Source organism: Procambarus clarkii, chromosome 59 (genome assembly GCF_040958095.1).
Source record: "Procambarus clarkii isolate CNS0578487 chromosome 59, FALCON_Pclarkii_2.0, whole genome shotgun sequence".
In the NCBI taxonomy this organism is placed as follows: Eukaryota; Metazoa; Arthropoda; class Malacostraca; order Decapoda; family Cambaridae; genus Procambarus; species Procambarus clarkii.
The window spans coordinates 18,902,225-18,930,222 of NC_091208.1; the positions used below are offsets into that span (position 1 = coordinate 18,902,225).

A 27,998-nucleotide genomic window follows, 5' to 3' on the forward strand; every position below is an offset into this window, starting at 1 on the left:
CCCATTTTTCTGATGGGAACATCAGATCATTTGGGAACATATCGGACTGGGGAATGGTGGGGGGGGGAGTGGGGGATGGTGGGGAGGGGGGGGATGGTAGGGAGGACGAGGGGACAGAGGAATGGTGGGGAGAAAGGGGGGACGGGATGGTTGTTGTGACTCGGCAACGAGCATGCATTGCTGAGCCACAGCAACACATGGCCGTTTACAGCTAGTATTACTATAAAATGGTTTTCCTTGAATATTTTGGAGGAGTCAGTAAAGAGACTATTTTATTCACATTTATTCTATCATAAGTTCTCATGAGTAAGGCTCCATAAGCGTGGCGTACAGTAATAAGTTTAAGCACACAAGTCTTGAATCACAAATTTTCTGAACATTCTTCTTACCTTAAAGATTATGATATAGTACTGTATTTTGAAGCCAGAATCTTGAAGTGTGTGTTCATTACAATATGAAATGGGTTAGAAATAACTGTGAAACAAGTTACATATATAAAATATCTCATTTAAAACTAAGGGAACTGATGCCATCAATTTCTATTTACTCTATACATAAAACACCATGTATACTTCAACATGGTAACTGTGCATCGAGTAAATTCCAATTAGGAAGCGTTTCTAATCCCTCATTCCTTTCCATACACTATCATAGACATTAACTCATCTTAATATATAATATATTTATATATACTTATAGATAAGACACTGATTGGCACCAAATTATGTCACAATAGTTATCACAGCACAAAATTGCTAAATTTAGCTGCGAAAGGTAACATGAATGTGAAATAACCACTCTTGGCTGAGATATGGAAAAGTATTATGATTTTGGTTTAAAACCTCATACTGACAGAAATTCAGAAATTTCTGTTAAACAAAATTTAAATAAATCTAAGGGAAACAAATAAGTATCAGCATTAAAATCTGAAACACATTGAGTATAGACTAAGAATTCTATTCTATATCTTGGTAGCAACTTCATGACCTTCAGAAATGGACATTTTTTGCAGAATATATTATAGCTTGATATAAAAAGCATCGCCCCTAACCCTAGTAATGGTTATCTATTTCAATGATGCTAAATCTAAATGATATACCTTGCAGACAAATATATTGAGCTCTGTATTATAAGAACGTACTATAGCACAAATGTTAGATAAACATTGGAGGAGTTTGTCACTACAGTACTTTTCACAAATGCGGTAATATACACTCTTATGAATGACTTGATATATAACGTACAAAATTCTGAAACTAAATTATAAAACATAGAATTATCAATAAGCACCATGATTCTTAGATATTCACCAATTTCAAGATATTCAAGTAGGGTAGATCATATATGGACATATAGGATGTGATTTGCTACTGAAAGTCTTTCAAATTAATGAATCTCCCATGGCACTTGTATCATATGATCAGCACTATGAAATTATTGATATGGCTTCTAACGCTCTGGATTTGTTTCCAATACTGCCTCACTCTACATTCTTATACAGTATTTTTGTTGACTATTTTTGTATTCCAGACTCATCAGTCATGTAGAAACACACTTGACTGAAATCCTATTTATGAATTTGGTCCCAGAAGAATATGGACAAGAAATAAATAAATAAATACGGTAAATACATATAACTAAGTGGTATTTTATCAGATCTAGTAAACGGGAAAGTGCAAATATGCTATTGAACAACTACATACACAACAGCTGCAGACACTCCAGGGTGCAGATGACACGGTCACCTGGTTGGATGTATTTGTCATGGAAGCTACGACACACAAAAGGTACTACAGTGGACAAGTACATGGTACTCTTAATCAAATGTAATAGAAATACTTTCATTATAAAACAGGGAAGGGGAGCATTTCATGACCTTTTTGTTCCTTAAAGTTGTGCTTATTCATCCTTAAGGCGCTTGTAGAGACTTTGGACATAAGTAAAGACGCACTTCCAATCTGGCTTCTTCATCATAACCATGTCATCAACATCCAGGAGAGGCATAATTCCAGCTTTCTCACTGAAAAATGAGATATAAACTGAGCATCCCCCAAGAGAGAGTGTAAGTGTGAAGTGTAAGATTAATTACATAATGCAACACTTTAGAATAATTTTTTCTCCTTTTCCCTATAGATCTTGCTGCACACACAATATCCAGGTTCACTGACACTTTTCCTTTGTGATTAAAAATAGTACGTGGTCTCTAGAATAAAGAAGGGTATAAACGCTAAAATGAGGTAAAACAAGTTGTAGTGTTTTACCTGTAAGAACTTAAAAAAAAATTGTACAGCCTTGATAGATTTCTTATTGGGTGAAATGTAAAAAACAGTTGCTTACCATCTTGGTTTTTCTCTTCAAAGCAATTTAAGCTATACAAATAACATAAAAGCATATATGTTACATGTACTGTATTCACAAAAGCTTTGAAAAAAAAAAACTTTGCTGAAATACTCACTCTGCCACTCGGAAAGCGAGATCAAAGTTGTAACGACGATTCTTAGGGTCAAGTTTATCAAAGTCGAAGGCATCTGGGTAGTAGTGGTGGATGAGAGCGCAGAAGGCCATACCATCATTCCAACTTGTGCTGAAGTTTTCTATCTTTACTCCCTGTTATAATAGACAAGGGAATTAGGGAAACATCCTATAATATAAACAAAAATTTGAAAATAAGATTTATCTCTTGAGATAACTGGAATATTGTGTACTAACATGTTAAAGACTGTATGTTGGTGCATAAACAACTTTCAACAGAGGCTAGTTGTTCAAATTCAACTTGTAAATATTAATTTCAAAGTGCAGTACAGTATTACAAGTCAGTATTAATGTAATAAATGTTAGAGCATAATTTCCTTGTAATGTGAGCTGAGCTTCAGGCATATATGTAAACCTGCTAAGGCAGAGTTTAAAGAAACTTGTTTACAACGTTATTGATACTGTAACACCAAAATATTCATTCTTATTATTTCAGGGCAACATTGTACTGTAATAAAAGCTTACTGAAAAATGCTTGGCATTAAGTAAATAAATGACAGGATCTTCTTATCAACTACACTAAGTGATTACTTCGCTAAGCTAAGACGCAAGTTTATTATCACACAGTTTGTGCTTTTTCCATTACTGGGATTTATTTTGCTCTAGAAGCAATGTTAACAATTATTCTAATGGTATTATTTACAGTACAGTACTATTATATTTTTTCTATAAAACTTTTCTACAAACATGCAAAACATGAAACGTGATTATCACTGCACCAAAAGTGTGGGCAGCAGTAAGTGAAGATGCCGTGCCTGAAAAGACCAAAGAATACGGACTGTCTGTACAATGAAAACCAATAACACAAGAAGATGAAGGATATGAATTGGATATACAATGAAAATAATGAAGATGAAGGATTCAAACTGATTGTACAGTGAAAATGGATACACTCAATGATATATTTACAATACAGGCTCTCAGAGAAGGAATACACTAACATATTGAGTTCATGCAGCTTGATTGTCACTGCTGCACACATACATACAATCATCAAAACACAAAACCATGCTAGCACACACAACCATGCTAGCACACACACAACCATGCTAGCACACACAACAACTTTACACTCACACTCATACAAATATACTTCTAAGTTTGAAACAAACTCGTGTCCACTGTTAAACACTTTCGTCAAACTACACTAAGTTTTGCACAAATGAATAACAAGCTGCTGAAAGCTTAAAGTTATAAATGTTTTGTTTAAAATATAAAATAATTTAAAGTCACAAGCTAAGATAAAGGAATTTAATTACCAGGGTGTTGTGCCAAACTGACTTGGATAACATTATACGCAAATTACGAGAAACATCTTTTAGGCTTCTCAAGCCAAAGGCCACATCAAGTTAATACAGTACTACAATTATTGATGGTACTTGAATTTGATATAATGATTATGTTGCATTATCAAATCAATAATTAACTTAGTATTAAGTGATAGTTTTAGCTCCAAGTATAAATATAACAAATATACAATTTTTTTTTTTTTACACATCAAATGTCTCTAAAATTAACTATAATCTACAAAATAATTGAACAAAATACTGAAGCATAACTGCCTCTCTTGACACTTATTTTGTCTGAAAAGCACCAAGCTTACAAGTGTCTGTTGGTGTCTCACTGTTCTTGTATTCAGAGCTTTACGGCTGACCAGCTTGTGTTACCACTGTCACAAAGTGGGCTAGAACAGTATAATGTCACGTGGATGAGTAGTGCAATGTTACGCAGTTGTGGGGTCCAGGGCTACATGCATGGAGCCATGTGAAGGTGCCCATGTGAGGCCCTGTGTACCTTATAGTCGCGGGTGCGGCACTGGCACCACGTCAGCAGCATATCCTTCACCCCAGAGGCGCTGCGACTCAGTTGACTGGATAATTGGAAAAGTGGGCCACCACCCGCAGACTTCGACTTAGAGCTGTAGAAGGAGGAAGAGGCCGTGAAGCAGCGCTGACCAGCAGGCAATAGTAGCAGCAGCAACGGCAGCAGAGAGCAGCCAGCAGGCACCCAGTGGGTTAGTGCCTCGTGCTACACAGCTCATGCAGCAGTTCTGCTCTATACATCTCCCAAGTTACCCTACGATCTCTCAAGTAGACTATTATTTAGTGTTATATTAATGTGTTAATGTAGGACAGATATGCAAGAGTCATTCATCCACAACAATGTTGACAGGAAAGAGAAGAACTTCAAATAATATTGTAAGTCTTAAAGAGAAAATAAGCAATATCACTTCACCAGATAGTGCAGAAAAATGTTCATCCCATCCTAATCAGAATTTACACGTTAATCAGTAAAACAAACACAAACTAATGTATGACTAATAATTCTTGTACCTCTAGACACACATTACTGTGTAGACTAATAAATCAAGTTGAAAAAGCTACACTACTACACAACGTTTTACAAAATCTAATAATTATTATGTAAATTGCACAAATTAAGCACCTGATATGAAGTTGACAAGGTCAAATACATAACAAATGCATACTGTAATATTTTAAAAGCCCATGCCCATAAAAGAAATCTATAGCCATAGATTTTTTTACAATTAGTTGTAAACCTTGTGATAAGTGTTTAGATCATTAGCCAACTATATATATGTAATACTTATTAATATGTTTATCGTTAGAACTTTTAACACTATTATATAAAACAGTGTGGATAGAATATTGTATATTTATGTCCCTATACTATGTCTATTACAAATGCTTATTACTTTATGTGTAATAGCCATACCTAATAAGCATTCTTAAAACTTCAGCATCTACAGGATTATTATATATAGAGTAGATGCATATAGTCAAGAGGATACTGAGTGTTAATACTATACTGGATGATGACAGAGTGTTGTGTATATTTATACGTTTCTTAAGAAAAGCATGTGGACCGAATTATTTATATCCTATACTAATTAGGAAGGGTTTGTGTTCTAACTATTGATAAAGTAAGAGAGAGAGAGAGAGAGACTTTGGGGAACCACACCAGGTGAGAGGGAGAGCAGGTCGGGGCAACATTCTATCTAAGAGAACACATGGGAACCATGGGATGCCAACTCTACCTTACTCTCGTACTCGGCTGTGGCTCGCTTACAGAAGTCAAGGATGATTTTTTTGATTGTGGCAGCATTGAGTCTTATAATGGGCAGGGCTAAGGTAAAAGGACTGAGAAAACACAGAGAAGTTAGTGTATGATGTTATAAGAGTTGCCTCATCCAGACGTTGGAGAGTTTATTTAGATAATAAGGCTACAGTACAGTATTTTGAAAAATGTCCTGTGTTCGTGGATGGGTAACAAGTCTCTTGGAATAATCAATAAATATATGTTTGGGTGTGTCCTGTGTAGAAAATAATCTTGGGCTATAACAGACACCATATAAAACTGCAAAAAGAACAAAACATCTACTAATAAGTTTTGTACAACATTGTACACAAGTGTACATAATTCAGAACCATCCCAGTGTTAACTATTTCAACCAACAAGTGTGTCAGACACAGAACACAAAAGCAGGACAATGTTTTACAAATACAGTATGCACAATACATCTTAACATACAGTGATTCCCTGTAACCTGAAATACTAAATAACAAAATCAGATCAGTTATATTACACATGATGCTTATATGTACATCATTCACTATAATTGTCTTACAATTCTGAAAGCAAGGCAAATCCAAAGCTACAATTCCTTTAATTATCTACAAAATCTGCTTCTGCTATCTACTTATAGTGGAGAGAAATAAAAAAAAAAAAAACAGAAATCATGGTCTACACACCAGAATATGAGAGAGAGAATGTTTGTCTTTTCCCAGAGGTTGTTTTTTAGTAAATACAAATATACATAGAATGATGTGCAAGCAAATGTTCTCTCACTCATCACCAAAAGCAATTTAATCTGGTGAATGGCAGTACAAAGTCGTGAACATTGCGAGTGACTGACCTTGCGGGGCGGGGGGAAGTTTGTGCGTCCAATTGCTTGAATTTATCAAATGGAGACACAACCTTTTTGCTGTCGGCTGAAGGTAACCAATTATATTATTAGTACACAGTTTTTTTACTTTTGTAAGTTTTATTAAAAGTGACATCATTCAATAAATATATGATATACTGTAATAAATCAAAATAGCATACAAATTTAGTAGTGCCACAAAAACTGTTGAATGACCACTTCATTCGCTGAAGTCAAAGGATCATTTGAGTCATACATCCCTTAATAAAATCTTTGGTGAACTAGATACTGTTGATATTGTCTTGTGTTTACTGGCTCTTATTGACATTTGGAATGATATCTCGGAATTGTTAATATTTGTGACAGGTGGTGTTAAGTCTTTTGGGCTTGGCACCTCCTTTTGCCAATTACTTCCAGTATATAAGATTATACTAAGGTACATACAAATTAGGAGCAATTTAATAGCAGTATTTTCAAGATATTGAAGCAACATTTCTTAGTACACTGTATAGAGGACAGAAGAAAATGTATGTATGCTGGTTACCACTGTAAATGGTGGAACAAAAATGTATACCATAATAATTATATAAAATTTTGCCAATTAGCCAGAAAACATATATTAATATAATGTGCTTTATAACACTTTAAATGTGTAAGTGTACATCCTTGCAAATGTTAAATAATACAAAACTAAGTTCTGTAAATCAATATTGTTTATGTAACTTTTAGTCAAATCTGAGATACAGACTAAATATCAACATTTCCCATCATCATCTCATTATCATTATCACCATCAGTAACCCATTTCCCACTCATGGGGGTGAGGGGGGGGGGGGCATATGCCCAGAGAAAATAGGGAAGCAATATAGGAACAGAAGGCTCGAGATATTTGTTATGTGTGTCTATTCACCACACCTTATACACTACACAACATTGCAACACTCCAGATTTCATATACTGTCATGTGCACCACAAATCTCAACTAAATATCCCAAACCATTCTTGATATATTTAAAGATATCTAGGTTTACAATTAAAGTTTAAAATAATGTGAAAATATGGATGTAGTTACAGTTACATAGGTTTACAATTAAAGTTTAAAATAATGTGTAAATATGGATGTAGTTACAGTTACATAGGTTTACAATTAAAGTTTAAAATAATGTGTAAATATGGATGTAGTTACAGTTACATAATGTTGAGATACTCCTTTCTCAATGCAGATTGAAATCTAGTCCTAAAAAATAGTCAACAGGGCTATTCCCTGAAATTCCAATTTCAGTAGTAACATTCCTTTTCACCATTATTCTTACGAACAGTAAACTTCAAGTCAATACGTAGAGGCACCAAATCAGGTGGAAACTACTGCAGAAAGATGACACAAATTATTTGCTCTAAACTATACTATACAGTACAGTATGGCATTCATATGTAGCTGGCTTCATTCTCCACTGACAATCAGGGATCCCGGGTTCGATTCCTAGGAGGGACACAAATGGTTGGCCACATTTCCTTTCACCAGATGCCTCTGTTCACCTAGCAGACCTAGCACTAAATAGGTATCTGAGAATTAGTTGACTGTTGTGGGGTTGCATCCTGGGAAAGGTCAGTACAGTACTGTAGTTTGATCTCACGAAGGGGGAGGTAGGGGCAAAAATGTACGTCTAAAGTTTTATTATGGCGAGCACAAATTCAACCTGTGTCTTCCACTAAATATATTGAAGTAAAGAAGTCAACATTGAAGTAAAGAAGTCAACTTACTTTTGGAGATGAAAGATGATGAATTGGAAGTGCTGGAGGTGGAGAAGCTTGAAGAATAGGAACTCTTTTGGACATTGGATGCTGGAAAACAGACATGTCAATAACAAAATGTTTGTATATATGAAGAGAGAGAGAGAGAACAAGTTTCAGTTTTATTACTGCATATGAACATAAATAATTATATTACTCTATAATGAGTAAAAAACATGATTTTGATTGTCATATTTATTGAACTACAAACAATAATTTTACTATTATACTTTATAGCCCTAAGCATGTATGACTTTGGATATTTTTCATCATAAAAACCTCTTCAATATGCTGAATAATCCCCCAGTATCCAATATCACTCTATAACTACATAACAAAATACCCATAACTACAACTATAGTGCTCTCTTGAATTACCTACAAATGAATTTATTAGGAAATGTTCATTTATCAATTATTTTAAACCAACTGGCATGATTTTATAACTATTTCATACATGAATACTGGAAGATAGATTCTTACTTAACATGAAGTTTGCTAGTGTGGATTTACCTGAATTTACCCAATGGCCACCATGTGACTAGTGACCTTGATGTGGATATGATCCCAGTGGATTGTCAAGGTCTCTTTCTACCCCCCTCCATTTGTCCTGATGTTATCCAGCTGGATTTTGAATTGCAGCAATGTTTTGGAACTTATGGCTTTGACATGTAAGCAGTTCAATTGGTTTATAATCCTGTGTGTGAAAAATAATCTCCTGTTTTCTTCTCTACATTGTGCCTTGTTATGCCAGAAGCCATTGTTCCTTGTCTGTGTTACAACTGACCTTTTAAAGTTTTAAAGCAGCAGTCTGGGTCAATATCCTCCAAATTGTTCAATTCAGTATTTTATAAGTTTCAATGAGATCAGCCCTGTCATGTCTGGCTTTCATTGTTAGCCCTGTAGCCCTCAATCGTTCCAGGTATGAGAGTCGACTTAGTTCTGGGATGAATTTTGTCATCCGTGTTGAACTTTCTCAAAAAAGGTTCGTTCTCGACTCACAATTGGGATACCAAGAAATGGTTGGGCAAGTTTCCTTTCATCTAATGCCTCTGTTCACCTAGCAGCAAATAGTATCTGGGAGTTGGTCAACTGTTCTGGCGTTGCATCCTGGGTGGAACCTTGATATCAGCCTGATGTATACTGTTCATACACTGGCTACCTGTAAAGATGTGTCTTCATGCTTAGATACAATAATCCAAGTGGTCCAAGTGATTTATACAGTTGAATAACTACCAACTTTTTCTTGAAGTCAAAGAGTTGCTTGACTATTCCTAGGGCTTGGTTGGCTTTTTTACTACAACTCTCGCTTGCTGTACAACTTTCAGTGACTGGTGACTAGAGGGTGACCCTGGAGTCTGAATCCACCAATTTGAAAGTTGCACAAGTGGGAGTTGCATTAAAAAAAAACTAGGAATAGTCAAGTGAACCTTTGACTTCAAGAAAAAGTTGGTAATTATTCAACTGTGTAAATCTTTGGTGCTGTGTAAATCAACTGTGTAAATCACTTAGAATATTGTATCCAAGCATTGAGACCTCATCATCAGAAAGGCACATCTGCTTTGAAGAAAGTTCAACACCGGGTGACAAAAATCATTCCAGCTCAAGTTGTCTCATACCAGGAACGGTTAAAGGCCACAGGGCTAGCAACACTGCAAACCACACGTGAAAGGGCTGATCTCATTAAAACTTTTAAAACAAACCCATCGACCTGCCTATCCGCTGAAGCCGCAAATGCTAACACCGCTGCAATTCAAGAACCAGCTTGATAAAATCATCAGGACAAATGGGGTGGGGGGACCTTTGACAATGTACCAACTTCCTGTCCCCACTGAGGCTACTAGAGATAGTGCCCCACTGAGGCTACTAGAGATAGTGGCCCTCAGGGTAAATTAAAATAAGTTCTAGGAAAAAATAGCAAACTCACTCTTGAATTATTATACTCTGTAACCCCCTCATATGGCCGCAGTGGCATGGTAGTCTATATCCTCAGCTCACAATAGAAGAATCTGTATTCAAGTCCTGGCCAGAAGCGGCTGAGCACTTTTCTTTTTAACTGGTGCATTTGTTCACCTACCAATTAAATTGGTACCCGGAAGTCAGACAACTGTTGTGGGTTGCATCCTGGGGGAGGTCAACAGTTGGCCTGTGGGGGTGGGGGTGGTCAAGCCTAAATACAGGCTTCCAGTTCCCAAGAAAGGGAATATAGTCTGGTAGCAGCAGTGTTGTGTATCCAAGTGTTTCAATTAATAAAAAAAGTAATTCTTGCCTGCATGTGGGTTATCCCCGCACTCTTAAAGACTCGTGATCCAAAGTGACATTACTCCAGTTAAGGATGTTATGGTCATATTACAACTTTAAGGCATCATCCTTCTCACCAACAAATCCACAAGGGCCGTGACGAGGATTCGAACCAACTACGTCAGAGAGCATCCCAGACGCTACCTTAATCGACTGAGCTACGTAAAGAATTTGCACCAATTGCACGCTCCTCCTCACGCCTAGACCTCGTGGGGACGTGTGTAGGGTGGAGGTTGACCTACCTTGGTTGGAGCTGCGGGAGTCGGTGACGACGGAGGTGCGGGAGACGCCGAAGGGGGACACTGTAGAGGAAGTCTTGGCGTCTCCTGCGGAAGGCGGGTTAGAAGCACAGTCAGTATTGATCACTACAACACTTATCTTAATATCTTCAACATATGTTTGTGATTCAGGTTGTAGATCAAGAGTTCTAAGATCATAAATGTGCTCTTTGCTGGTGGAAAATCTTAGTGACGAGTAATGTTAGTAAAATGCCCACAGAATCTAAGACAAAGATATGTACAGTAAGCTTATAATTGCCAATCTCCAATAAAGCCAATCCACATTACCAGGATAAGCAACCACACAAGCCATCTTGAGTAAAGCGAGATCCACTGGTAGTTAGGTGATTTAACGTCTTCGGAAATTCCCTTCTGCTGTAGAGTTGGAAGGAAGAGTCAACGACTGAGGGACCCCAAGAGTTCTAAGAGAACCCGCGCGAAGAGAAGTCTCTAATCCAAGAGAACCCGCACAGTTACTGAAGAGCGAGCAGAGCCAGGAGGCTTGTGCAGAGCTGGCAGTACAAAGGCCAAGTGTGAGAGAGGCGCGGGTGCCTGTACTAGATATATTCCCGGACCGGCCGGCATCCCAAACTGCCTTTAGTCTTGACACAGTTAGAAGAACGGAACCTGTGCCACCTGGCGCGTCTTGACCCGTCGCTAACACACACACACACACGCACACTAACCATTACCTCATCACGCTTTTAACCTTGACCCATTAACCGCATTGTAATTCACTAATACGGTGATAATGTATCGGGCTCTCTCGAGTAGCATTTATTATGTATTCGATTAGATTTTAAATCTACACGACTGGCTTTTATAATTTTAATAAATGACTAAAACAAATCAGTGACAATATATAAGACACTAACAAGGCCTAATTTACTTTTTCGTGAATTGATTGTCCCGCCAGCTGATGAGGTAACTTCATTGTGCACCCCATACTCATCCTGTGAGCGGTAGCTCATTGTACACCCCATACTCATCCTGTGAGTGGTAGTTCATTGTGCACCCCATACTCATCCTGTGAGTGGTAGCTCATTCTGCACCCCATACTCATCCTGTCAGTGGTAGTTCATTGTACACCCCTTACTCATCCTGTGAGTGGTAGTTCATCGGGCAGCTCGTACTCATCCTGTGAGTGGTAGTTCATTGTGCAGCCCATACTCATCCTATGAGTGGTAGTTCATTGTGCACCCCACACTCATCCTGTGAGTGGTAGTTCATTGTGCACCCCTTACTCATCCTATGAGCAGTAGTTCATTGTGCACCCCATACTCATCCTGTGAACAGTAGCACAAAAGGTTCTTTAACCAGGCCTCCGCGAGTATATTCCTATCACAAGGAAATCGGGAACACTCCACAAGGAAGTGACTTTCAGATTTTGAGACCACGCGATAAATCCATTCTTCAGAGATTCATTTACGGTTAAGCAAGTGGTAGAGGCGACAAGAAGGGCTTGGCACAGTGCCAGTTCCTGTAAACACCGTGCCAAGGCTTCTGGGAAGCTGTAGTCCTTTGTCAAAGCTGGCCCGCACATTCAACCCGCCCCATATAATGTCTTAAAAGTGACTCTGATTCCATTTTAATCGATAAATAGTAACTTTGATTCCATTTTAATCGGGTAGCCACCTGCGGGGATTATAGTTACTGAATTACGAATTGTTTGAAACAACGAGGAGAAGCGTACAATGTAAATACCAGAGCGCGAGATAAATATGAATTATGTTTGTTGACAATGTAAAGTCGAGGAAATTGTGACGTCCGCGCGGCCACAGTTGGCGGCACAGAGACTTCCTTGTGTAGCGTACTTTATATATCTTCGTCTCTGTAAACACATTATTTACGGCTTGTTCTTATATATATTTTATAAATAGCTGGGGAATGTACAAAATGAAAGAGCCTACTACGCTACGGATTAATTTTGAATCTTGATACAATGTACCAGAAAGTTTGTCAAAAATATAAAAGTATGCATTCAGCATTTGCTGCATAAATCAAACCAAACAAAAAGTGAAAGATATTGTATGAAACCATAACTACATAACTATCCAAATGTCTCTTAAATTTGTAAAACTACTATAAGATATGTTCAAAGTTATTCACATTTTCTGCAATCATGATTTGTACGATTTGATCTTCAATAAACTTGTGGTCGATCTCGAACCCATTGTTGATGTGACGACTTATATTGAATTTTGTAACTAGCTCATCAAGATTGTAACTTGCTTAGCTAAATGAATTGTGAGGTTCAGTCCCTGAGCCCATTATGTGCCTCTGTAACCCTTTCCACTACCGCCCACAAGATGGGTATGGGGTGCATAATACATGAACTAAACTAACTGATCTTCAATATATGTCTTGCGCACTTTAATGGTTAATCTTCGCTTGGCTTTGGCAAGACAGAGAATTAAGGAGCTCCGTGTAGCCTGTTATTGGTTCAGGCATTTCCAGTAGGCATTCTCAACCACTGAGCTTAAGAGTGACTACACGAAGTTTTGAGTGACTACACAAAGTTTTGAGTGACTACACGAAGTTTTGAGTGACTACACGAAGTTTTGAGTGACTACAGACTACAAAATCCTCTGTAGTTCCTTACGATTGTGGATTTCGCGTTCCACCTCCATTTCTTATCTCAAATCATAAATATTCTCCTTTGCGACGAGTCTGGAGTGGTGAGTGATGATCATAAGAGAAAATACGTGAATTCAGATATGCTTTGGCATATACCAGTTCTTTGCTGATAATTTACGGGCTCACCATAGCCCGTGCTACATGGACACTTCGTTCTGAGTAGCTAAATCTAAAACAACATTTACTTATAACAAGGGAGGGCGTTACCAGGAGAAAGCGCCAAGCCATTACGACTATAGCACAGGGAAGGGGTCAGGATAAGGATTTGGGATGGGACAGAGGGGGGGGGGGAGAAATGGTGCCCAACTACTTGTGGACGATCGGGGATTGCGGGGCCACAGGATAACACAGTCCCACAGAACTTCTCCACAGGAGTGTTAGCCTTCCTATGAACGCCGTGACGTTTATACAAGTCTCCAAACTATACGGGATGCCATAGTGCTCTTGATAGAATTAAGGCAATGGTGGATCCCAAGGCATATCTGAATCCAAAGAAATTCATCTAAAAACCCGAGTTAAGATACACAGGCTACAAAGGTAAACTCGGCTGCCCCCTACCCCTCGCCAAAAGAAAAAAAGATACTTCAAAACTGAATGAATCAGAGCAAAGTGTACCACATACGGGAGACCAATACGAGAGTATGAGGCGCCAGCACAGAGCCCCCACCTCGACAAGGCTCCCCCCAAAAAAACAAACAATCGATAAACTCAACAATTTTGTCGCATAACTGATCCCAGAATTAGGAGAGTTGAGGGCGCGGGAGCAACACAGAAAACAGCCTCGCATCGCACACGAGCCACAGAGGATTGAGCAGCCTTTCTCATAGGTGACAATAGAAAGTAGAAATAGAGAAGGACACTGACAATTTATATATAAACTACAGGGACTTGCACGGGCCAATTCCTTGATTCATTCTGCATCTTCCTTTATTTTCCTACATGCAGATATGACAAGAGTTCGACAAGATCGGGAACCTGTACGACAGCAGACTAAGAGGCGAGACCCAAGAGCGTATAAACCCACACACACACACACTGGAACCCAGGAGCTAAAGCTCGACAGATAAAGCTCCGTCAGGTTAGCACATAGTGACCCATTATCAAGTGTCATTCCCTAAAAATACGTCCAGCTGAGAGAGACATTGATCACCACTACCAGATGGAGACCCAGGCAAGATGGGTGTGCTTGGTTATTTACATGACTCCATTACACACACACATATTATATATATATATATATGTCGTACCTAGTAGCCAGAACTCACTTCTGAGCCTACTATGCAAGGCCCGATTTGCCTAATAAGCCAAGTTTTCATGAATTAATTGCTTTTCGACTACCTAACCTACCTAACCTAACCTAACCTAACTTTTTCGGCTACCTAACCTAACCTAACCTATAAAGATAGGTTAGGTTAGGTTAGGTAGGGTTGGTTAGGTTCGGTCATATATCTACGTTAATTTTAACTCCAATAAAAAAAAATTGACCTCATACATAATGAAATGGGTAGCTTTATCATTTCATAAGAAAAAAATTAGAGAAAATATTTTAATTCATGAAAACTTGGCTTATTAGGCAAATCGGGCCTTGCATTGTAGGCTGAAAAGTGAGTTCTGGCTACTAGGTACGACATATATATATATATATATATATATATATATATATATATATATATATATATATATATATATATATATATATATACATATATATATATATATATATATATATATATATATTTATATATATATATTTATATATATATATATATATATATATATATAGTATATATGTATATATATCAGACCAGCCATGCCGAAAGCCAAGAAACAATCCAGTTGGGACAGCCCCATTGTAGACAAAGAAGCCACAGCTTTGCTGGAGGCAGCAACAACCCCCAGTGATCGTGCACGCCTCACAGCTGTGCAGGCTCCCCATGCAGGGGACTTCCTTCTGGCAGTCCCTATGTCTGCGACAGGCACACGTCTTGATCCGCAGGAGCTCCGTATTGCAGTCGCTCTCCGCCTTGCTGCCCCTATCCACACTGTTCACAGGTGTATTTGCGGCGAGGCAGATGCTGACGAATATGGATTGCATGGCCTGCACTGTGGAAAATCGGGTGGTTGGCACACTAGACACGACGAAGTCAACGACATCATTAAAAGAAGCCTTGCCTCTGCTCAGTGTCCAGCGGAGAGAGAGCCCCGCAACCTACTGAACCGTGACTCTGTTAGCTTTGCCGGCCGACCAGACGGAATCACACTGCGTCCGTGGAAGGGTGGCAGGCAGTTAGCATGGGACTATACTTGCGTATCCACCCTGGCAACGACATACATCACCCTCTCTGCCGGCACGGCAGGAGCCGCAGCGACACACAGAGAAAAACAAAAGTCAGTCAAGTACAGGCAATTAGATCAAAGGTACAATTTCGTTCCAATAGGGTCTGAGACCCTAGGCCCATGGGGTGAGAGTGCAAGAAGGTTTCTTAAGGATCTTGGTTCCAAGCTCATTGACACCACAAGAGACCCTAGAGCAGCAAGTTTTCTCTTTCAGCGCCTCAGTGTCGCGATCCAGAGGGGAAATGCCCGCTGCATCCTCGGTTCCTGCCCGGCGTCGGAGGAGTTCGAGGAAATCTACAGCCTCTAGGAAGCGAACTTTTTCTTGTGTCCTCTTAATGTTCATTTTTTGTATAAAATCAGATATGTAACTGTATAACCTTGCATAATAAAGTGTACATCATAATAAAAAAAAAAAAGGGGGTGGTAGGAGAAGTGAACACTCTTTCGTATTCAGAGTTAAATGTCAAGTTTTTCCCTGAGTGCTCTGTGTTCCCTTCTCTGAGGCTGTGGGTCCCTATAATTACACCAGTGGTGGTACCCCCCTATAGTATATATATATATATATATATATATATATATATATATATATATATATATATATATATATATATATATATATATATATATTTGTTACATATTTATGTAGCACAACTGTGTTTCCACCAGCAAGATACAAAGAACTTAATATTTTTGAGCTTTTAAAATTAAATTATATGACAGGTGAGAATAATTGTCTGGTGATAATGACACGTGAGAATAATTGTCTGGTGAGGGTGATTGAGGTGTTGGTGTACAAACGTCAACACAGATCTATATAACTGCTGTACACAATCATATTCCACAAGCAGCTGAGGCAGCAGTATTTACACATCTCACAAGCTTGAGGTTAATTTCTAGGACTAGCGGGTCACTAGGAATGCTATTAATATACATATATGTGTGTGTGTGTGTGTGTGTGTGTGTGTGTGTGTGTGTGTGTGTGTGTGTGTGTGTGTGTGTGTTGAGTGTGTGTGTGTGTGTGTGTGTGTGTGTGTGTGTGTGTGTGTGTGTGTGTGTGTGTGTGTGTGTGTGTGTGTGTGTGTGTGGCATGAGTAGTTTAGAAGCTGCAATGATCACAGTTCAGGTCTATTCCCAGAGACTATGAAGCAGATGTGGTGTGACCAAGCCTCAGGTCTGAGAGAGAGGGGAGGGCTGCTGCTGCTGCTGCTGCTGCTGCAGCAAGACGAGCAGACTAACACCCAGCTTGAAATAGTCTTCAACAAACACGTGCGTAAATGGGTGTTGGAGGGAGAGAGGGGAAGAAGGGGGTGATAAAAGTAGTTTAGGATGATGTACTCGGTCTCCAGGTGGCTGGCTGGCTGCTTGTTTTGAGGGCAGAGGGGCAGTTGCCAAGCACCCCACTAGCAGGCCACTAGCACCAACGCCAGCTCCACCTTGCTGCTAGCAGGCTACCACCACCAGCATGCTACTAGCAGGCTACCACCACCAGCACGCTACTAGTAGCCCACTACCAGCAGCAGCACCCTACTAGCAGCCCACCAGCAGCAGCATGCTACTAGCAGGCTACCAGCAGCAGCATGCTACTAGCAGGCTACCAGCAGCAGCATGCTACTAGCAGGCTACCAGCAGCAGCATGCTACTAGCAGGCTACCAGCAGCAGCAGCACGCTACTAGCAGCCCACCACCAGCAGCAGCACGCTACTAGCAGCCCACCACCAGCAGCAGCACGCTACTAGCAGGCCTCCAGCAGCAGCAGCACGCTACTAGCAGCCCACCACCAGCAGCAGCCCACCACCACCACCAGCACGCTACTAGCAGCCCACCAGCAGCAGCAGCAGGAGCACGCTACTAGCAGCCCACCAGCAGCAGCAGCAGGAGCACGCTACTAGCAGCCCACCAGCAGCAGCAGCAGGAGCACGCTACTAGCAGCCCACCAGCAGCAGCAGCAGGAGCACGCTACTAGCAGCCCACCAGCAGCAGCAGCAGGAGCACGCTACTAGCAGCCCACCAGCAGCAGCAGCACGCTACTAGCAGCCCACCAGCAGCAGCAGCAGGAGCACGCTACTAGCAGCCCACCAGCAGCAGCACGCTACTAGCAGGCCTCCAGCAGCAGCACGCTACTAGCAGCCCACCACCAGCAGCAGCAGGAGCACGCTACTAGCAGCCCACCAGCAGCAGCACGCTACTAGCAGACCTCCACCACCACCAGCACGCTACTAGCAGGCCTCCAGCAGCAGCAGCAGCACGCTACTAGCAGCCCACCACCAGCAGGAGCACGCTACTAGCAGCCCACCAGCAGCAGCAGCAGGAGCACGCTACTAGCAGCCCACCAGCAGCAGCACGCTACTAGCAGGCCTCCACCACCACCAGCACGCTACTAGCAGCCCACCAGCAGCAGCAGCACGCTACTAGCAGCCCACCACCAGCAGCAGCACGCTACTAGCAGCCCACCACCAGCAGCAGCACGCTACTAGCAGCCCACCAGCAGCAGCACGCTACTAGCAGGCCTCCAGCAGCAGCACGCTACTAGCAGCCCACCACCAGCAGCAGCAGGAGCACGCTACTAGCAGCCCACCAGCAGCAGCACGCTACTAGCAGCCCACCAGCAGCAGCACGCTACTAGCAGCCCACCACCAGCAGCAGCACGCTACTAGCAGGCCTCCAGCAGCAGCACGCTACTAGCAGCCCACCACCAGCACGCTACTAGCAGCCCACCACCAGCAGCAGCACCCTACTAGCAGCCCACCACCAGCAGCAGCACGCTACTAGCAGCCCACCAGCAGCAGCAGCACGCTACTAGCAGCCCACCAGCAGCAGCAGCACGCTACTAGCAGCCCACCACCAGCAGCAGCACGCTACTAGCAGCCCACCACCAGCAGCAGCACGCTACTAGCAGCCCACCAGCAGCAGCACGCTACTAGCAGCCCACCACCAGCAGCAGCACGCTACTAGCAGCCCACCACCAGCAGCAGCCCGCTACTAGCAGCACACCAGCAACAGCAGCAGCCCGCTACTAGCAGCCCACCAGCAGCAGCAGCACGCTACTAGCAGCCCACCAGCAGCAGCACGCTACTAGCAGCCCACCACCAGCAGCAGCACGCTACTAGCAGCCCACCACCAGCAGCAGCACGCTACTAGCAGCCCACCGCCAGCAGCAGCACGCTACTAGCAGCCCACCACCAGCAGCAGCACGCTACTAGCAGCCCACCAGCAGCAGCACGCTACTAGCAGCCCACCACCAGCAGCAGCACGCTACTAGCAGCCCACCACCAGCAGCAGCACCCTACTAGCAGCCCACCACCAGCAGCAGCACCCTACTAGCAGGCCTCCAGCAGCAGCACGCTACTAGCAGCCCACCAGCAGCACGCTACTAGCAGCCCACCACCAGCAGCAGCACCCTACTAGCAGCCCACCACCAGCAGCAGCACCCTACTAGCAGCCCACCACCAGCAGCAGCACCCTACTAGCAGCCCACCACCAGCAGCAGCACCCTACTAGCAGGCCTCCAGCAGCAGCACGCTACTAGCAGCCCACCAGCAGCACGCTACTAGCAGCCCACCACCAGCAGCAGCACCCTACTAGCAGGCCTCCAGCAGCAGCACGCTACTAGCAGCCCACCAGCAGCACGCTACTAGCAGCCCACCAGCAGCACGCTACTAGCAGCCCACCAGCAGCAGCAGCACCCTACTAGCAGCCCACCACCAGCAGCAGCACCCTACTAGCAGGCCTCCAGCAGCAGCACGCTACTAGCAGCCCACCACCAGCAGCACGCTACTAGCAGCCCACCACCACCAGCAGCACCCTACTAGCAGGCCTCCAGGAGCAACAGCAGTTCAATAACAGACACCACTCCTGTTCTTCTTGACCTTTACATCAAAACACAAGTCAATGTGTCTGTCGTGATTGGTTGGGTTTAGAAACGCTGAGGGTCTTCTAAATGTATATAGAAGCTGTTGAGATGAGTGAGTGAGTGAGTGAGTGAGTGAGTGAGTGAGTGAGAGAGAGGTGGAGACCCACCTGGAGGCGCCACACGTAAAGTTGACGGGTGTCCGGGGAAGTTCTCCGTCAACCAGTCGTGAATGAGAGCCACGTCTACAAGGTATAGACAGACACATGCCGCTACAACACCACCACCAGCACACCCGTCCCTCCACGCCTGTCATAACCCCCTTCTCCCTCGCCCTCCTGTCCACCGCCACGCCCTCCCCCACCTTAGCTCACACTGGTCAAATCCCTCAGGCAAGGAAGACGGTGGATGAACCACGAGAAATCAAAACCAGGAGATATAATGGGGAAGGTGGGGGGCTGGCGGATGAGTGGTAACGGGGTAGGGGGGGTATGACAAGTGGATATGGAGGGGTAGGTGGGTTAGGGGGGTGGATTATCAGTGGCTGATGGGCAGGGAGATGGCAGGGGTACCAGCTGCAGGCTGTGACAGGGCTTAAAGGCAGGTCTAGGCGGGTCACAAACACATTTTGGGAAAGGCGGTGGCGTGGGTAGTCAGATTGAAACCTCCAGTCATCATTTTGTACATATTTCTTCCCTTAAATTAACATTATTGCTTTTCTAGAGCGCCTACAATAATAATATTAAAAAGAAACGTGTATAGACTTGTAAAGTCAACTGTTGATATATTATACCGGGCTTATATAATTTCTGCCAACGTCCAATAATACACTGTAGGAGACGAACGGGGAACTAACAGAGAAAAGCTACACTTTAGCTTCTGGCGAGTCTACTCATGATGGTAATATGATTCTCTCTTGCCCTGTGTCATGAGTAAAGGATGAATCAGTAATGTGTCAATGGTACACATTATTAAGAATGCTCCGGTGGCTGGCAGAGCGTCTATACTCTATGCTCTAAGCTTCTCAAAACAATGCTCACAGCTGGTCCCAAGTAACCGATCAGGATAGCTGCTAAAATGTGAACAGGTAAGAGGATGCACTATAAATAAAAATGTACTTTAAGAACTACGTTAATTGTGGACACTACAACATGTAACAAAGGCTTATTGAAGCAGTAAATAAGTTACAATAACACGGCTGAAACACCACCTTCTCCGCCCACACACGTACGCTGTACGAAAGTGACTCACGTGGGTCCGTCTTCGATCCCTAACTAAGGGTTCGAAGACTTCATGAGCGGGGGTTCGAAACGTGGCCTCCTCCTTCACCTCATACGTGTGGGTTGGGATATTGGCTAATTATTATCTACAGACACAACCAGAGTCCAACGTTGGCCAAAACGTCACGCTCACAAGTCAAGCCTAGACCCCTGGCCAAGCTCGGGGAGTAGAACAGCTCCCAGAACCCCATCCAGGTAAAATCCAGGTACATGCTGACGCTGGCAGGTTCCGTGTTAAATGCTACGCGTCTGAGTTAATACTTAACATGTTAACGCTCCAGCAGCAATATCATCACAGCTGACTTTCACAGTCCTGTATACACACATGACTGAGTTGCTCTTAGTGACAAATAGATGACCAGACTTTTCAATACATTGTCAGTAACTACCACCATTACTGTAAGTTTACAGGCATTCAACGTATATATATCACACGATGTAAGTTTAACTCCACTCCGTATGCACGAGCCTGTTATTGAGGGTAAGTTAGCAGTTAACATATTCAAACAACATGCATTTAACATCAGCACACACAAAGTGTCCAAAATTACATCTAGGCTCCCTTTACTATAGAGTGCATATATTTACATCCAAGGCATATACCATTAGGAGACGTAAACCGGTTTAGGAACGTCGAGGCGCTAACACACACACACACACAGTAAACCAGGAAAACCACAGCATAATACAATACCCAAGTTTACATACTCTTACCTCTTACTGCTGATCTGAAGCTTGAAAATAAAATGAAAATTGATGTCATGAAACCAGAGCGAGAATCACGTGTACGGGAAAGAGAGAGACAGAGTACACGTCTATAACTGTAAGTTGTACTCTAGACGGAAAAGAAGCTTTCTGATTTGTACTCTAGTGACAAAAAATAAAAGAGGTTCTCTGTAAAGCATATAGAACGCTATATTAGCATGAAGTTTGGGCGATATAACAGCAGCAGCATAGGCAACCTAGCCATAGGTAAGCATCAGCAGCCGTGCTGAAGGTAATATCTAAGTGGACTCAAAATACAAAAATAAATACAAAAAAATAGCTACATTAATGTATATTCATATAGGAAGGTTACTTGTAATGCACCCAAAGCGCGTATAGTGAGCCACACAGGCGATTAACAGGAGTGGATCATGTTGTTGTTCCTAGAGAGTAATGCAAGGTCATGACCTCTCCTCCCAGCTGACCACTGTGACCCCTTGACCAGGTCCACACCTCCCTAGCTCGATGGTAAACCTGATTGTTAAACTCTATAGACCACTTCCTCGCAATGAGATCAAGTCACAATCACTGATTCGCATGTTGTTTGGACCGGTACTATTACTTGTGTATGTAATGCTGGCACTAAGGCTTGTAGCTCCACCAGGAGGGTTCCCTGCTTGTCGTATTCTCTCGTCAAGGATGTCAAATGAATGACTGTTGCTACCGTGACTGTTTTCAGATTCGCGCCTTCAATACATTCATTGTATCAACATCATCAATAACCACAATATTAAGAAATATCCCATTGCAAAGAATACGTAGCAATAACGTGCCTGACAAAGCATAAGCCCCACACACACACATTCAAATACAAGAACTGACCACGTTTCAGTTCGTTCTGGGGCCAGATTCACGAAAGCACTTACGCAAGCACTTACGAACCTGTACATCTTTTCTCAATCTTTGGTGGCTTTGTTTACAATTATTAAACAGTTAATGAGCTCCGAAGCACCAGGAGGCTGTTTATAACAATAACAACAGTTGAATGGCAAGTTTTCATGCTTTTAAACTGTTTAATAAATGTAATCAAACCCGTCAAAGATTGAGGAAAGATGTACACGTTCGTAAGTGCTTGCGTAACTGCTTGGTGAATCTGGCCCCTGGACTCGATTAGGGTCCAAGAACCGCACCAAAAACGCTCTCACATTTTTCGCATATGGATCGAGTTATTCATTGTGTATGGTCTTGTTTGCGTGTGTTTTCAAGAGACTAGGCCCAGGTACCACGGTAATTACTGTGCCGCCCGAATCAACTGTGGAAGAGTCGGAATTACACCTCTCCCATGTGATATCTCTCGCCTTGTCGCTGGTATCAACCCCGATCTCAGTCCCTAGTGAGCTTAACGAGCCCATACCGTCGTTCGACCTACTCTCAGGACGTGAAGATTGCGCCGCTAGCGAGGACAAACAACTCTGCAACAGATCAGGTAATCTGTCAATAGACAGTGGAGTGGGTGGCGACGCCGAGGGTGGAGTTAATGGCGAGATGGATGGTGATGCGCTAGATGGTGTGGAGGGGAGTGTGGATGGTGTGGAGACATCCAAAGGAACAGAGGATGGCAATGAGGGTGTACTTGACATGGGTGTAGATGGGGACCTCTGTGGCGTGGAGGAGGCAGAGAGTGCAAGTGATGAAAGAACAACACTAGATGATGGTGAAGATAGTGCCTTGTCTGCACTAGATAACGGTGAAGACAGCACCATACCTGCACTAGATAATGGTGAAGATGGCACCATACCTGCACTAGATAACGGTGAAGACAGCACCATACCTGCACTAGATAATGGTGAAGATGGCACCATACCTGCACTAGATAACGGTGAAGATGGCAACATACCTGCACTAGATAATGCTGAAGCTGGCACCACAGCAGTCCCAGATAAAAATGCTGATGGCTTAACAACTAAAGTAGATGAATGTAAAGGCAGCAGCAATTTTGAGTGTTGCAGTAACGATGATTGTTCTAACGGCCAGACTACAGACGAGGGGCTCTCATCTGCATAGGAGGGAATTATGGGTAGAAACGAGGGTCTTGACACACAGGGGAATGTAGCTCTCGGGCCCGCCTCTTCCAGAGATGCTCTTGTTGGCGATGGCTTCGAAGTAGATGGTGAAGGGGAGGAGACTTCTGAAGCAGATGAGTGCGATTGTGATGCTTGATACGTAGATGATGGTGACTGTGCTGCTCCATAATTAGATGATGATGATTTTGATGCCGTATAAGTAGACAATGGTGAGTGTGATGCCTTATGAGTAGATGATTGTGACCCTTTATAAGCAGATGCTGGTGATTGTGATGCTTTATAAGCAGATGCTGGTGATTGTGATGCTTTATAAGCAGATGCTGGTGATTGTGATGCTTTATAAGCAGATGATGATTGTGATGCTTTATAAGTAGATGATGGTGATTGTGATGCTTTATAAGTAATTGATGGCGATTGTGATGCTTTATAAGCAGATGCTGGTGATTGTGATGCTTTATAAGTAGATGACGGTGATTGTGATGCTTTATAAGTAGATGACGGTGATTGTGATGCTTTATAAGTAGATGCTGGTGATTGTGATGCTTTATAAGTAGATGATGGCGATTGTGATGCTTTATAAGCAGATGCTGGTGATTGTGATGCTTTATAAGTAGTTGATGGCGATTGTGATGCTTTAAAAGTAGATGACAGCAACTGTGAAGATTTATAAGTAGATGACGGTGACTGTGATGATTTATAAGTAAATGATGGCAACTGTGATGCTTTATAAGTAGATGAAGATGATGGTGTTTTTTTATAAGTAGATGTTGGGTGCGATGATGAAGATGCTGAATATGCTGAAGAAGATGAAGATGACAGAGGGGAGTATGATGACCGAGTAGCTGACCTGGTGAGCAGTTTAAGGCCTGGGCTGGATGCTTGCTCACTATCACGTGTCCTTGAAGGAGCCTCTTTCGTTCTCCCTTCTGTCATATCTCTATCAACCATCAATTTTCTTCCATCAGAGCCTATCGCATTGGCCTGGAGCGGCTGATCTTCCACTGTTGCCAGCTCTTCTATATAACACGCACTAGGTTGGTGTTTGATCGAGCCAGCTCGATGTTCATGGGTAACGCACTTTCCAGTTCGCATTTTGGTTTCTGTGTTATGGTCGAGTTCGTTACTTTGTTCTAAAAAAGAAGGCCCGCGCTTATCTGAACTTTCAACGAGTTTACCGCTTGAAAGTTCGTCTCGCTCTTCGCTGGAACTTTTGCTTGCTTGCTTTATGTGTGAGTGGAAGTGTTCACTAGAGTTTTCCTTTAAAAAGCTTTCCATGATATCTGTTTGTTTTTTGGTGATTATAGGGGACTGAGACTCGCATACCGCTAAAAGGTGTTTGGTGTTTGCGCCAACAGGTGGCACGTTGTCCGCCGCGACGCTCGCCGCACCAGCGTCCACATCGGTCACTATTATGTTGGGAATAAGGAATGTTGATTCGGCGCGAACTCTACGAAGAGCAGAGAGTGTTGGAGAGGTGCAGCCTGATCCCTGGACCACATTGTCCTCCTCGTCTGCAAACTCTCCCTCACTCTCAGACTCTTCTGTTTGACTCTCATTCTCGCTACATTCTCGACTGTTAACCTCTGACTGTAAAGCTAGAATGAAGGAATGCTGACTGTCGAGTTTGGAGTTGTGACCTATTTCATGTTGTGTACCTTTGTCCCCTGCACCTAAGTGACCCAAAAGGCGTTTAGAGACAGTTTTCACCCCACCATCGCTCTGGGTGTGGCGACCTGCAGACGGGTTGTGGTCAGCTGTGAGTGAGTATTCATGAGCATCATTGACAGCAAAGCTGCTATTAGTGGTTTGTTGACACATACCTATGGCGCCTTCACCACCACCACCACTATCGTCCCCTCCTTCTGCATGCAGCGTGCCACCCCCGCTCTGCTCCGAAGTGCCATCGAGTTGCACAGTTTGCCCCTCAGAGGTCGAGTGAGTTTCAAAAGTACCAACTGCTTGCTGTTCAAGACAACGTGACTGATTATTATCAACCTGCCGACGATGATCAGGACTCTCTCCGCGACATTGAGCAGCCTCACCTGCCACCACTAGACTAGAACACCCTTGGGTAATTTCCGATCGACTTACTTTGGTTTCATAAGTGATATGAGACGGCTCACTATTGCAATCACTAACTATACTCCTACATCTCTGACGCTGGCTCTCCAATCCCGTTGAGGACTCATCCTCTACTAGTTCTAAATCCCGAAGAAGTGTCTCTGAAAATGCTTCATCTATCGAGGTGTTTAAATCTGTGCCTAACAAAAGATCCTCCCAAGAGTCAGCTAACTCATCATTATCTTTAGGCTGAGTTGGGCTAACACTACTAGTTTGTGCCATTTTACGAGAGATTTGATTACTAGACTGCTGGAAAAATGCTGCAATTTCTCTCCGTTTCTTTTCTGCGCTTTCCGGTGAAATGGAGGCTTCAAACTGACCCTGAGCATACATGGCATTAGGAGTGATGGAGGAGGGGGTGTGCCGCTTTTGAGGCTCTTTACCCCATGGCAAAACATTGGACGATGACACAGTTTCTGGTTTGGAAGTGGAAGGATAGAAAGCAAGACTCTGTGGCCTCTTCTGCTGTGACTGGAGGAGTTCCACAGGTATTCTGAGACTGGCCACTTGGACTGTGCCTCCCTGCTCCGTCTTCTCCATCAATGCTGTGAATCGTTCACTACGCGAGTCGTGTAAACTTCGTCGCTTCTCTAGGTAGGACGTCTCTGGTTCAGCTTGGAGAGCAGACATACCTTGGCCCTCAAAGACAGCCAGACCCATCTTGATGAGCCCAGAGCTCGAGCGTCGCAACGGTGGTGGTCCCGGGCTCTCGGAAACCTCAGGGTCCACTTCGGCAAACGCCGCAATACCCTTCTTAACAAAACCAGAAGCTGAGCGCCTAAGACCTGGAGAAGGGGTTGTATCTTGTCTCTCATTCTTGTCAATCATTCCTATTTCGAATGCAGCTAAAGTCTTTTTAATTAAGCCGGAACTGGAATGCCGAAGGCCTCTGGGTGGGGAGGCCTCTCTCGAGTCGCCAGGAGAACTGGTACTTCCAGCATCCTCAAATTTGGTAATTTCTTTCTTGACTCGAGACTTTGCTAGTGAAGGATCTTTCCATGGGATAGATCGCCTCTCATCATCTGATGGTTCACTTGCTCCAGCTGCTGCCTCCCACTTCTCAAACTGTAACTTACTCAAGCGTTTAACACGTTGCCCGGCATCAAGTGCCATGTCTTCCTCACACTTAACCATCCCATCCCATTGCTGTATCTGTTCTTTACTTAATCTTTTAACTCTATCTTCCAGCTCTTTTATCCTACCCCCTTCTCCACTAATCACATTCTCCCATTTGTCTTTCTTTTCCTTGTTTCTCATCTTAACACTACTGCCATTTTTCATGGAACTGATATCGTCATGTTTTTCGTCTTTTATGATAGTTTCCCATTTGTTTATTTGCGTTTTGTCAATTTTCCTCGTATCGCACTTTTCTTTAACGGTTTCCCCTTCCTTACTTGTAATACTTTCCCACTTACTAACTTCTACCCTACCTACTAGCTTAGCCCTTTCCTCAGTGATGCTTGTAGCTGTAGTGGGGCTTACAGCTATCTGTTTCTCCCAAGTATTGGCTTGCGACTTGATTCCTTTCCTAACTTTCTTCTTATCTTTAAAGTTAACATCCTCACTTTCCTGCTCATCTTTACTTTGACCCTCTAAAAGCTTCTCCCTGCTTTTCTTTACATACTGACCCGTTACGTCTGAAGCTACACCCTCTTTCCACGGCTTGTTGGAGATTGATGTCTTGGATTCGACTGATGCATGTATAGCAGACTCCCACATGCTCGCCACCTTACCTGCAGACCCCTGGTCTTGGCTCTCGGTTATAGACTCCAGAGTCACGGACGCACCTGTCATCTTGGATGCTGTGGTTGTAGGCTCAAAATGATTGGTTGTGGAGGAAATATTCTTGTTACTTGAAGGTGAGGCGGAAGGTTCTTGGCCTGTCGCTCTGGGATCTTGACTAGGAGCAGAGTGCAGCCGCCCACGGTTACTAGATATAGGTAAAGGAGGGGCTGCAGTTTCTGAGGGCTTGGTTTTGGAAACAGAATCTGGGACGCTGCTCCACCGAGACACTCCGTGTTGAGGAGGAAAATTGGTAGTTGGAAGTGGAGGAACACTGAACTCGGACGCCTTTGGTTTCATGGTGTTATCGGAAACACTGCCCCAATGGGATACTTTCTGCAGTTGCTGGTCTCGAAGC

At 43.0% G+C, this 27,998-nt stretch overlaps 1 protein-coding gene across 1 annotated transcript in view; it reads right to left on the bottom strand.

Annotated features, from left to right (window-relative positions):
• Positions 1–268: 268 nt before the first annotated feature.
• The window catches only part of LOC123768120 (titin), a 212,002-nt gene continuing 184,272 nt past the window's right edge, over positions 269–27,998 (bottom strand). Inside the window, 7 exon segments of the mRNA XM_069306921.1 lie at positions 269–2,020; positions 2,456–2,607; positions 5,591–5,693; positions 6,470–6,545; positions 8,240–8,320; positions 10,812–10,895; positions 23,551–23,841. Coding sequence (XP_069163022.1) covers positions 1,900–2,020; positions 2,456–2,607; positions 5,591–5,693; positions 6,470–6,545; positions 8,240–8,320; positions 10,812–10,895; positions 23,551–23,841 — 908 coding nt within the window. The 3' untranslated portion in view covers positions 269–1,899.